Source organism: Phyllopteryx taeniolatus, chromosome 4 (assembly GCF_024500385.1).
Source record: "Phyllopteryx taeniolatus isolate TA_2022b chromosome 4, UOR_Ptae_1.2, whole genome shotgun sequence".
In the NCBI taxonomy this organism is placed as follows: domain Eukaryota; kingdom Metazoa; phylum Chordata; class Actinopteri; order Syngnathiformes; family Syngnathidae; genus Phyllopteryx; species Phyllopteryx taeniolatus.
In genome coordinates this window covers 32,548,790-32,560,302 of record NC_084505.1, presented here as the reverse complement: position 1 = coordinate 32,560,302, position 11,513 = coordinate 32,548,790, and the positions used below count along the sequence as shown (strand labels likewise).

The window sequence follows — 11,513 nt, the reverse complement described above, 5'->3', positions numbered from 1 at the left end:
GTCGGAAGAGGGAAAACTCCGACTTCACACTTTTCTGGAATGCAGCAAAAGAATCCATCTGAAATTCCTACTTAATTCCTGGTTGATTGGCCACTGGAAGACTCTTGAATCTTGTCCATGAGCCTTATTTACCACAGATACCTTTTCCCCCTCTCAGGTAAGTGAATTCTACTGTTATTTCATAACTTTTGCTTTAGATAAACAACAGTTTTTATGACTTGATGTGTCGTTCTTTTTTTCTATTGATTGATGGGCAATACCAAATGATAATCTTGCCTTGGGCACCACTGCACTGAATAAGACATTGCTTTTTTTGTTTTTTGTTTTTGTAGAAATTGGGCTTGACTGCTTATGGTGAGCTGGAATACAGAAGAAATTTACTGCAATGATTGAAAAAAAATGAAGTAACGTTGCTCACAATCAGTGATGGGAAGATCACTTTGTAAATGTAGTTGCTTCCAATTACACGCTAAATGTAATAGTGGTGTAAGTATTGCAATTGCTTACCCCGCCTCTCGCCCACAGTTAGCTGAGGTAAGCGGCAGCACGCCCTTTGACCCGAGTGAAGATAAGTGGCATGGAAAAGGCATGAATGGATAAACTAATTACATTTAAATACACTTTGATGACTTTTCTGAATTGTGAATTTATGCATCAACAGAATCCTTGAATGTTTCCTCAGAAAAAAAGGGAATTAAAACTATACGTTGTTATTTTGGAAATAACCACATATTTGCGCTTTACACAAATAACAGACTGAGAACAAAATGCGATGAAATGTAAATAAATACATCATTTCAAACATTTGTTTGTTGGATTATACATATATGTGTACAGCACTTGGAAAACATAATAGCATGTTCATCAAATGAAAAATTTACAATTTAAAAATATAATAAAACCAATTTTGACAATATTGCTTTTTATGACAAACCAGATAAGTGAATGTTCCATGAAGTTATTCAAAATTATTCTGCTAGAAAAACACCAACGGCATCTTTTATGTGAGCGGCTGTTTAAATGCTGCTGGATGTTGCGTTTAGACCCCAAGTGATAACAATCCTGATGTCTGTCAAAATAAACTTATTTTCCAGTTAAAAGGCAACTCCGACCTGGGTTGCAGATTAAATATTTCACTGCTCCTAACCCAAATTTGTATGCAAGTGGAAATGCCTAGCAGTGATCTACGCGAACTCTAGTGCTAAAGTCACAATTACAGTAAATATTTGTAGAAAAAACATTTATAGGCCATAAATATAAATAAAAAAACAGTAAATAAAGTGCTAGCTAAGCGTGCCTTCATGAATTGCGTGAAAACGTATTCTTTCAGAATGTTGAAGCCAAATATTTTAACATTTAAAAGTGACTTTAATGGCTCATTTTAATTCTTATCATTACGGCACAGCAGTGACAAATCTGCACAATAACGGCAGTCTATTGCGTTACGAACAGGCTGCTTGTGTTAATCGTCTGTCACGTCATCATACTGAGCTTGTTAAAACATTGCGTTTGGTGTCTGTCGATGGGATGAGGGTGATAACGGGGGAAGTTTGCACTCTCGGAAGTCTGTTTAGTTGAGATAGTGTTTGCAAGAGCTGTGCTAAATTAGCGCAAACCGGCCTGATATGTGATGAAACCAGAGTAACTTCTGAGACAATCTTGGAGTGCAGAGGAGTGTGCTTTAGGGTGACTTCCAGCGGGTGGGAGGGTCAGCCTTCTACTGTATATATATAGGACAGGGATGCACAGTGAGACAAGTGAGTGAGACTTTTTGAAGACACACACTTTTTGATAGAACATCCTGCGATGTCAAACTACAAGGGTGAGTCTTTCTGTCCATTTACGGGGCCGATGTAGCTCACAAAATGAATGTTAACCTAACTGCCTCTGTTGTTAGTTGACATTGTGAAGGTGGACCCGAGATGCCGTGAAAACAACTCGGCTCACCGCACCTGGGAGATCGATCGAGACCGCTTGATTGTGCGTAGGGGTCAGTCCTTCAGCATCTCAGTGGAGTGCTCTAGGAGTGTGCGTGGATGCATGGTGGCTGTGGATCTCCATGTTGGTGAGTCAAGCTTGATCCTAGTGACTGTTGCTTGGTGAACAGGTCAACCATTGGTGGGGATAAAGGCTGATAAGTTCTGATAAGGATTCCTGGAGGAATAAGAGGGTGTTAAATGTGACCTCGACTAGGAGTTGTACGACTTGTGAACTTTACTAATCCACAATGATTTTATTCGTAGATTGTAGTATGCTACAAACGCTTTTTTTTTTACTTTGCTGTTATTTTCTTGGTGGCACGGTGAATGACTGGTTAGAGCGTTTGCCTCACAGTTCTGAGGACCGGGGTTCAATCCCCGGCCCCGCCTGTGTGGAGTTTGCATGTTCTCCCTGTGCCTGCGTGGGTTTTCTCCGGGCACTCCGGTTTCCTCCCAAAAACATGCGTGATAGGTTGATCGAAGACTCTAAATTCCCCATGAGTGTGAATGGCTTTTTGTTTATGTGTGCCCTGCAATTGGCCAGCAACCAGTTCAGGGTGTGACCCGTCTCCTGCCCAAAGATAGCTGGGATAGGCTCAAGCACTCCCGCGACCCTTGTGAGGATAAGCGGCTCAGAAAATGGATGGATGGATGATATTTTCTTTTGTCGTTTCTTCAGGCAAGCGAGAGGAGGTGGCGATCAGTGTTAAGAGGGAGAGTTGCTCCGGCAACGATTGGTGGTTTACACAGCGTTCCGCCTGTGATGAACTGCTGCTGACTCTGCACAGCCCAGCAGATGCCATCATCGGCCCTTACCGTCTGACTGTGACGTTGTTGTCCGCGACTGATGGCCGCGTCCTGGACACCGAGGGGACGACCAAGTTCCACCTGCTCTATAACCCGTGGTGCAAAAGTGAGTCCATCAAGACCCCAATCAACTGGAACTACTTGCCACTAATGCTTGAGATGGTGATGCCTGCGATATATATGTATTGTGTGCAGATGATGTGGTGTATCTACCTAATGAGAACTTCATTCAGGAGTATGTCATGAATGAGAATGGGATCATTTTCATGGGCACCTGGAACGCCATCAGTGGCAGACGTTGGAACTTTGGACAGGTACGCATGAGCATGTGTGTGTATGTATATGACATATGCGTGTGCGTGACCTGTGTATGTGTTCTGTGTGTATGTGTATTTGTGTGTGCTACTTATCCTCCACCGTTGTCCTTGCTCCTCCCTCATACAGTTTGAGGACAATGTGATGGACATTTGTTTTGAAATACTGGACTACTCCAATGAAGCCGTGAGAGACTCGAAGAAAGACCTGTCCCAAAGATCTGACCCCATCTACGTCAGCAGGATCATCACTGCCATGGTGACGACGACAATAACCCTCACCCCCACAATTCCGCAAAAAAGACAGTTCACATTCATTTATGTTTGTTTCTGACAAAATAACAGACTAGTTACAGAGACCACGAAAGAAAAAGTACAATGGGAAGACTAATCATTCAGCATGTGTGTCCAGGTGAACTGCAATCGCGACAGGGGCTTGCTGGAAGGCTGCTGGGAGGAGCCGTACACTGATGGAGTCGCACCTTACAGATGGGCGGGCAGCGTTGGCATCCTCGAAAAGTGGAGCAACAGCTGTGCCAGGCCGGTCAAATACGGCCAGTGTTGGGTCTTTGCCGCAGTTGCAGTTACAGGTGAGCCACTGAGAAGACGTCTCGCCTCTGCCAACCATTCACTCGATATCACCTTTGTCAAGATTTTTGAAGTGACGGTTTGGCAATGTGGTAAACTCTGAATTGTCAGTCATTGATCACACATAGCACCAGTGTCACTCACTCGTCATTGGTAGAGGTCAATGTGCCAACTATTACATATTACATTTGTGTGCTCTTTGCAGTACTGCGCTGCCTGGGGATACCAACACGCCCCATTACCAACTTTGAGTCTGCCCATGACACTGATGGAAACCTTTCTCTGGACTACCTGGTCGATGAAAACCTGGAGATTATTAAAGAAGGACGTTCAGATAGCAGCTGGTAGGACAGCGGGCACAATATCAAATAAACTCATCATGTCATTTGTCATCCACATCTTTCTCAACCTCTCTGTTTTAGGAACTTCCACTGTTGGGTTGAGTCCTGGATGAAGAGAAATGATCTTCCACAGGGAAATGACGGCTGGCAGGTTTTGGACCCAACTCCTCAAGAATTGAGCAATGGTACATTCCAATTATTTGTTATCTCTCTTCACCTGTTGAGGAAGGCAATTTTCGACTGAATCATCCAGATGGTTTCTTTACGATTTCAATTGAAACCAATTGAGTGCGTATAAGATTGGACAACTGACATTTTAGTGAAATGCTGTAATGGACAGGTATCCAAATACCTTTACCATAGTGCAGTCATTCCTAGACAGGATTAAGTTTGCATCAAAAGTGGTGATTAAATGATTTTTGCTTCTCAGGTGACTTCCGCTGTGGTCCGTGTCCTGTTAGGGCCATCAAGGAGGGTAATCTCAACGTCAAGTATGATGCTCCATTTATATTTGCTGAGGTGAACGCCGATATCATCCACTGGATGGTCAAAAAAAATGGCCAACGTCAGAAGGTGACCCCATGTTCATCATTTTCCCTCAAGAAAACCTCGGATGTAATTTATTGAAAATGATGACCCATGGTGTTACAGATCAGAGTAAATCAGGACAGCATTGGCAGGAACATCAGCACCAAAAGTGTTTTTGGTAATCGCAGAGAAGATGTCACTCTTGAGTACAAGTATCCTGAAGGTTAGTAAACAGCATCTACAATGAGTATTTTTGTTTTTTGTTTTTGTTTACAGAATTCATCACAATGCAGCCCTATGGGGGCACAAGTCAATGCAAACTGTAGGCCGGTCCCAAGCCCGGATAAATGCAGAGGGTTGCGTCAGGAAGGGCATCCGGCTTAAAACCTTGCCAAACAAATATGAGCGTTCATCCGAAAAGGATGACGCGCTGTGGCGACCCCTAACGGGACAAGCCGAAAGGAAAAGAAGAAGTTTACAGAATTCATCACAAGTAGCTTTTAAGATCAAGAGCCACCCGATCCAAATCTTAGTGTCCGCTTCCTTGTTTGGCAATAGTGTTACTTAGCTATGAAGCGGCCCTGCAACGTTGCACATTATTATTATTATTATTATTATTTTTTTTTAATCTACTTGTATATCACACAAAAAATGCAGCCCTATGGGGGGCACAAGTCAGTGCAAACTGTAGGCCGGTCCCAAGCCCGTATAAATGCAGAGGGTTGCGTCAGGAAGGGCATCCGGCTTAAAACCTTGCCAAACAAATATGAGCGTTCATCCAAAGAATTCCATACCGGATCGGTCGTGGCCCGGGTTAACAACGTCCGCCACCGGCGGCGTCAACCTGCAGGGCGCTGTTGGAAATTCAGCTACTGTGGGTCGAAGTCGAAGTCAAAGAAGAAGAAGAAGAAGAGGTGGAAAGCGGGTTCTTCGGCAGAAAGAGAAGAGGAAAACACAGAGCCTAGAACTGAATGTGGGGACTTTGAATGTTGGGACTATGACAGAAAAATCTCGGGAGTTGGTTGACATGATGATTAGGAGAAAGGTTGATATATTGTGTGTCCAGGAGACCAGGTGGAAAGGCAGTAAGGCTAGAAGTTTAGGGGCAGGGTTTAAATTATTTTACCATGGTGTAGATGGGAAGAGAAATGGAGTCGGGGTTATTTTAAAAGAAGAGTTGGCTAAGAATGTCTTGGAGGTGAAAAGAGTATCAGATCGAGTGATGAGGCTGAAATTTGAAATTGAGGGTGTTATGTGTAATGTGATTAGTGGCTATGCCCCACAGGTAGGATGTGACCTAGAGGTGAAAGAGAAATTCTGGAAGGAGCTAGATGATGTAGTTCTGAGCATCCCAGACAGAGAGAGAGTCGTAATTGGTGCAGATTGTAATGGACATGTTGGTGAAGGTAATAAGGGTGATAAAGAAGTGATAGGTAAGTACGGTATCCAGGAAAGGAACTTGGAGGGACAGATGGTGGTAGACTTTGCAACAAGGATGCAAATGGCTGTAGTGAACACTTTTTTCCAGAAGAGGCACGAACATAGGGTGACCTACAAGAGCCGAGGTAGAAGCACACAGGTGGATTACATCTTGTGCAGACGATGTAATCTGAAGGAGGTTACCAACTGTAAGGTAGTGCTAGGGGAGAGTGTGGCTAGACAGCATAGGATGGTGGTGTGTAAGATGACTCTGGTGGTGGGGAGGAAAATTAGGAAGACAAAGGCAGAGAAGAGAACCATGTGGTGGAAGCTGAGACAGGACGAGTGTTGTGCAGCTTTTCGGGAAGAGGTGATACAGGCTCTCGGTGGACGGGAAGAGCTTCCAGAAGACTGGACCACTGCAGCCAAGGTGATCAGAGAAGCAGGGAGGAGAGTACTTGGTGTATCTTCTGGCAGGAAAGGAGAGAAGGAGACTTGGTGGTGGAACCTCACAGTACAGGAAATCATACAAGGAAAACGGTTAGCTAAGAAGAATTGGGACACTGAGAGGACCGAGGAGAGGCGAAAGGAATACATTGAGATGCGACACAGGGCAAAGGTAGAGGTGGCAAAGGCAAAACAAGAGGCATATGATGACATGTATGGCAGGTTGGACACTAAAGAAGGAGAAAAGGATCTATACAGGCTGGCTAGACAGAGGGATAGAGATGGGAAGGATGTGCAGCAGGTTAGGGTGATTAAGGATAGAGATGGAAATATGTTGACTGGTGCCAGCAGTGTGCTAGGTAGATGGAAAGAATACTTCGAGGAGTTGATGAATGAGGAAAATGATAGAGAAGGGAGAGTAGAAGAGGTGGTGGACCAGGAAGTGGCAATGATTAGTAAGGGGGAAGTTAGAAAGGCATTAAAGAGAATGAAAAATGGAAAGGCAGTTGGTCCTGATGACATTCCTGTGGAGGTATGGAAGCATCTAGGAAAGGTGGCTGTGGAGTTTTTGACCAGCTTGTTCAATAGAATTCTAGTGCGTGAGAAGATGCCTGAGGAATGGAGGAAAAGTGTACTGGTGCCCATTTTTAAGAACAAAGGTGATGTGCAGAGCTGTGGCAACTATAGAGGAATAAAGTTGATGAGCCACACAATGAAGTTATGGGAAAGAGTAGTGGAGGCTAGACTCAGGACAGAAGTGAGTATTTGCGAGCAACAGTATGGTTTCATGCCTAGAAAGAGTACCACAGATGCATTATTTGCCTTGAGGATGTTGATGGAAAAGTACAGAGAAGGTCAGAAGGAGCTACATTGTGTCTTTGTAGATCTAGAGAAAGCCTATGACAGAGTACCCAGAGAGGAACTGTGGTACTGCATGCGGAAGTCTGGAGTGGCAGAGAAGTATGTTAGAATAATACAGGACATGTACGAGGGCAGCAGAACAGCGGTGAGGTGTGCTGTCGGTGTGACAGAAGAATTTAAGGTGGACGTGGGACTGCATCAGGGATCAGCCCTGAGCCCCTTCCTTTTTGCAGTGGTGATGGATAGGCTGACAGATGAGGTTAGACTGGAATCCCCGTGGACCATGATGTTTGCAGATGAGATTGTGATCTGCAGTGAAAGCAGGGAGCAGCTGGAGGAACAGTTAGAAAGATGGAGGCATGCACTGGAAAGAAGAGGAATGAAGATTAGCCGAAGTAAAACAGAATATATGTGCATGAATGAGAGGGGTGGTGGGGGAAGAATGAGGCTACAGGGAGAAGAGATGGCAAGGGTAGAGGACTTTAAATACTTGGGGTCAACCGTCCAGAGCAATGGTGAGTGTGGTCAGGAAGTGAAGAAACGGGTCCAAGCAGGTTGGAACGGGTGGAGGAAGGTGTCAGGTGTGTTATGTGACAGAAGAGTCTCTGATGGGATGAAGGGCAAAGTTTATAAAACAGTGGTGAGGCCAGCCATGATGTATGGATTAGAGACAGTGGCACTGAAGAAAAAACAGGAAACAGAGCTGAAGGTGGCGGAAATGAAGATGTTGAGGTTCGCTCTCGGAGCGACCATGTTGGATACAATTGGAAATGAGCTCATCAGAGGGAGAGCCAAGGTTCGATGTTTTGGAGAGAAAGTTAGAGAGAGCAGACTTCAATGGTTTGGACACGTCCAGAGGAGAGAGAGTGAGTATATTGGTAGAAGGATGATGACGATGGAGCTGCCAGGCAAGAGAGCTCGAGGAAGACCAAAGAGAAGGTTGATGGATGTCGTGAGGGAAGACATGATGGCAGTTGGTGTTTGAGAGGAGGATGCAGGAGATAGGCTCTCATGGGAAAGGATGACGCGCTGTGGCGAACCCTAACGGGACAAGCCGAAACGAAAAGAAGAAGAAGAAGTATATCACACAAAAATCTGCAAACTTATAGTGATCGTTTTTCCACATTTTGTTTTTGTCGAGGGCTGATTAATGTGTTCTTCATCAGGCTCCAAGAAAGAGAGAGAGGTGTATGAGAAGGCGCAACGTACAGCCAGAGAGCCGTCCCCCGAGAGGCAGGAGCCAGTGCAAGTGGTGGTGAACGTCAAACCTGAAAAAGTTGTATTCGGATCAGATGTTGAAATTGTTGTGGAGGTATGAAACTGATAAATGAATACCGGGATTCAGTAAATTCTCTGATGCAAACAATGGTGCATCGAGATGGTGGTTCCCTAAGAAAATGTCTATAACTTGAAATTAATTTTTTGTACCCACAGGAGCACTTTACGACAATAACATGTTCTTTTTCTCAGTTAATTGTACATATGCCTTTACTTAATGTTATTTGCATCTGAAACAAAAACAATACAGCATATGAGTAATGGGCAGTCGACGGGTGAGAACCTTTTTTGGTCCGCTCTGTAGATTGTCACGTACAGTCTTAGAAATGGTTACAAAGTATATTTCATCAAATACATTTTTTTGTTTGCAGTTGAGCAACCAAGGACAACAAAAAGCTGACATTTGCCTGACCATGGCGGCCACAGCAGAGACATACAACTGTTCACACCTTGGGGTGTTTCAGAAGGAAACCAAGCAGATTTCTGTGCAGGCCAACAAAGGTTGGTAGATGCAAAATAGACAATAAATAAATGTTCAACACCCTTTTCTGCTTTTTTTGACCTGCTAAATGTGTGTGCATCCAGTTCACAAGGAGGTGGTGCGAGTGCCCTACAACGACTATGTCAAGTACATCACTGGACAGCAGAACATCAAGCTGACAGCGTTGCTGCAGGCCCAGGGAGCGAGCAAACCCATCATGGCCGTGGGCAAAATCACACCCACCATGCCTAAAATCCTTGTTGAGGTAGGTGAATGCTCACAGCATGCAGCTGCAGCCATAGTGGTCCTCTAGGTTGTGTTCGTAAAACATGCGAAAACCAATCCAAAAAACTGCCGGTATGAGCAGTTCAATGTTTTGAAAGGATTGAAAGGGGGGAAAAAAGAAAAACAAAAAAACTAATTCTCCATCTGAGCTTTGTTATCCGTGACAAGGCAAAACATTGTTTGTATTAGTGTGATACAAGCAAACATTCAACTTTAAAAATGGTTTTGAATCTTTTCATGTTTTAATAAAAGTAGTCAGTACCTTGTAATATTCAATAAAAAAAAAAAGTCACTGGCAAATTGACATTCATTGACATTCAGATTCAGTTTTGCCTAGTGAAAGTTGAATTGCAGATATCTGTGTGTCGTTGTCGTTTCGACTAGCCACAATTACGTTCCAGATCTCTTGAATGAAAATTACAACTATTCAAAATGTAATTAAGACCAGCCAGAAAGACATTTTCAAATATCTACAATGTTAATTGCGGCTAGTCAAACTTAACGTTACTGATGACGAGTTTAGCCTTCTTCTCTACCGCCGTAATCTGAATGTGCGAAGTGTCAGTGAAAAAGATGTGACAGAATGCTGGCTGTCTTTTACATTTTTAAAATGTAAAATAAAAAAAAACTTTGAAAAGTGTGTTCATTCAAAAATAGATGTAGTCAAAATTTGAGATAGTTAACATGATGATTGAGGCACTGGCTAATTAATCCACTTTTCTGTTGCTCTTAAAACTGCCTCGTGTTGTCTAATAGCAGGCTAGCCATTATGTTTTGGTAAATTAATTATCCAGAGATGACTCAACCATTTTATACATACCGTACCTGTAAGAAAATGCCCCAATCCACAAACCTGATGACTGAGGTTTGCTTCCCAGTCTGTCCGTTAACAAGTGGCTCATATGCCACCAAGTAGTCTTGTGATCTATTTACAACATCCACTTGAAAACTTTTTAAGAAAATCGAAAAAACCCTAAAGTTTTTATCATCGCTCTTCAGTTCAAGTCAGTAGTAGTGAGTCACTTTTCTGCCACTCTGAAGTATCCGCTTGCCCATTGTTTAGAAACATTACGAAACGGTCGGTTGACTTTGCTCCATTGTTGCTCTGCAGCTTTCTGGAAAGGTTTCTCGAAGAAAGCAGACAACATGCTCCATCTCCTTCACCAACCCTCTCCAAGTGCCTCTGAAGGGGGGCGTTTTCACTGTGGAGGGGGCCGGCCTCTTGGCTCCCACTCAGGTCAAGGTGAAGTAAGTACAGACTCGATAAGCTTCAGTGCAGCACACCTTCATTACCATTCGTTAGTCATTCGACACATAAAACACTTTTTCTGCGTTTCAGCGGCGACATCGCGCCGGGCCAGAAGGCGTGTGCCAAAATCGCCTTTCAACCTATGCGCACTGGCGTCAGGAAACTCCTGGTTGACTTCATCTCAGACGGTCTCAAAGACGTGAAGGGAGATGCTACAGTAATTGTTAAAAGGTTCTAGAGCCAAGTGAAATCCAATATATAGGATCGATTTTCTGAAGCGAGTGGAATCCTGTACAAGCCCTCTTGGCTTCATTCCCTCCTTGCACTGTTCTGAAATTGTGCAAAAGAAATAAACTAAATGATTAGGAACAATTTGCCGCACTGACTAGCACTCTTTTGTTGTGATCTCTTGAGTGTAATAAAAATTCAGGAAAAATAAAGCACAAAACCGCTTTTGTTTGTCATTATTTGAACTCTGAATTGAATTATGGGATGAGTTATCGGGGATCATCTCGGGTAGCAGTACCGAGAGATGTTAACATTTGCAATTTGTGAAAACGGAGAGGTTCAACACAGGTTCCAGAAGTCACCAAATAATGCTAATGTTCCTGTGTCCTTTAATAGTCAGACAATATAGCCAATTCTCACTTAAGATCTTAAATTTTAACCAGATGTGTAAAAAAAATCGGGTGACCTGTTCAATTTAAGTTGAACTTTATTGTTAGATTGTTTTACTTTTTCTTTTTATGTGACATTCACTCTTGAAGAAAAGGCATCTTGTATGTTCCATTCTGCTTGAACACATAAAATGAATGTGCAGCGTACATTTCTCGGGAAATTCAATACAAATAAATCATCTGGAAAGGCGATTTGGACATGCTACAAAAAATTAAAGGAAAAAAAAAAAAAGCTTGGTGAAATAGATTCTATACGAGT

At 43.3% G+C, this 11,513-nt stretch overlaps 1 protein-coding gene across 1 annotated transcript; it reads left to right on the top strand.

The window, feature by feature from the left end:
* Positions 1–1,689: 1,689 nt before the first annotated feature.
* On the top strand, positions 1,690–11,025 carry LOC133477241 (protein-glutamine gamma-glutamyltransferase 2-like). The gene is made up of 15 exons (XM_061771793.1): positions 1,690–1,822; positions 1,898–2,065; positions 2,659–2,892; positions 2,982–3,100; positions 3,231–3,359; positions 3,513–3,690; positions 3,894–4,032; positions 4,111–4,214; positions 4,460–4,602; positions 4,681–4,780; positions 8,451–8,596; positions 8,934–9,063; positions 9,148–9,308; positions 10,440–10,576; positions 10,668–11,025. The coding sequence occupies exons 1-15, from the start codon at positions 1,807–1,809 to the stop codon at positions 10,813–10,815; spliced, it is 2,052 nt and encodes a 683-aa protein (XP_061627777.1). The 5' UTR covers positions 1,690–1,806; the 3' UTR covers positions 10,816–11,025.
* Positions 11,026–11,513: the final 488 nt, after the last annotated feature.

Bases quoted from the DNA above. Each gene is read 5' to 3' on its own strand.
- LOC133477241 (XM_061771793.1), top strand. The intron at 3,691-3,893 runs GTGAGCCACTGA...TGCTCTTTGCAG, and splicing joins TGCCGCAGTTGCAGTTACAG to TACTGCGCTGCCTGGGGATA. The intron at 10,577-10,667 runs GTAAGTACAGAC...TCTGCGTTTCAG, and splicing joins CCCACTCAGGTCAAGGTGAA to CGGCGACATCGCGCCGGGCC.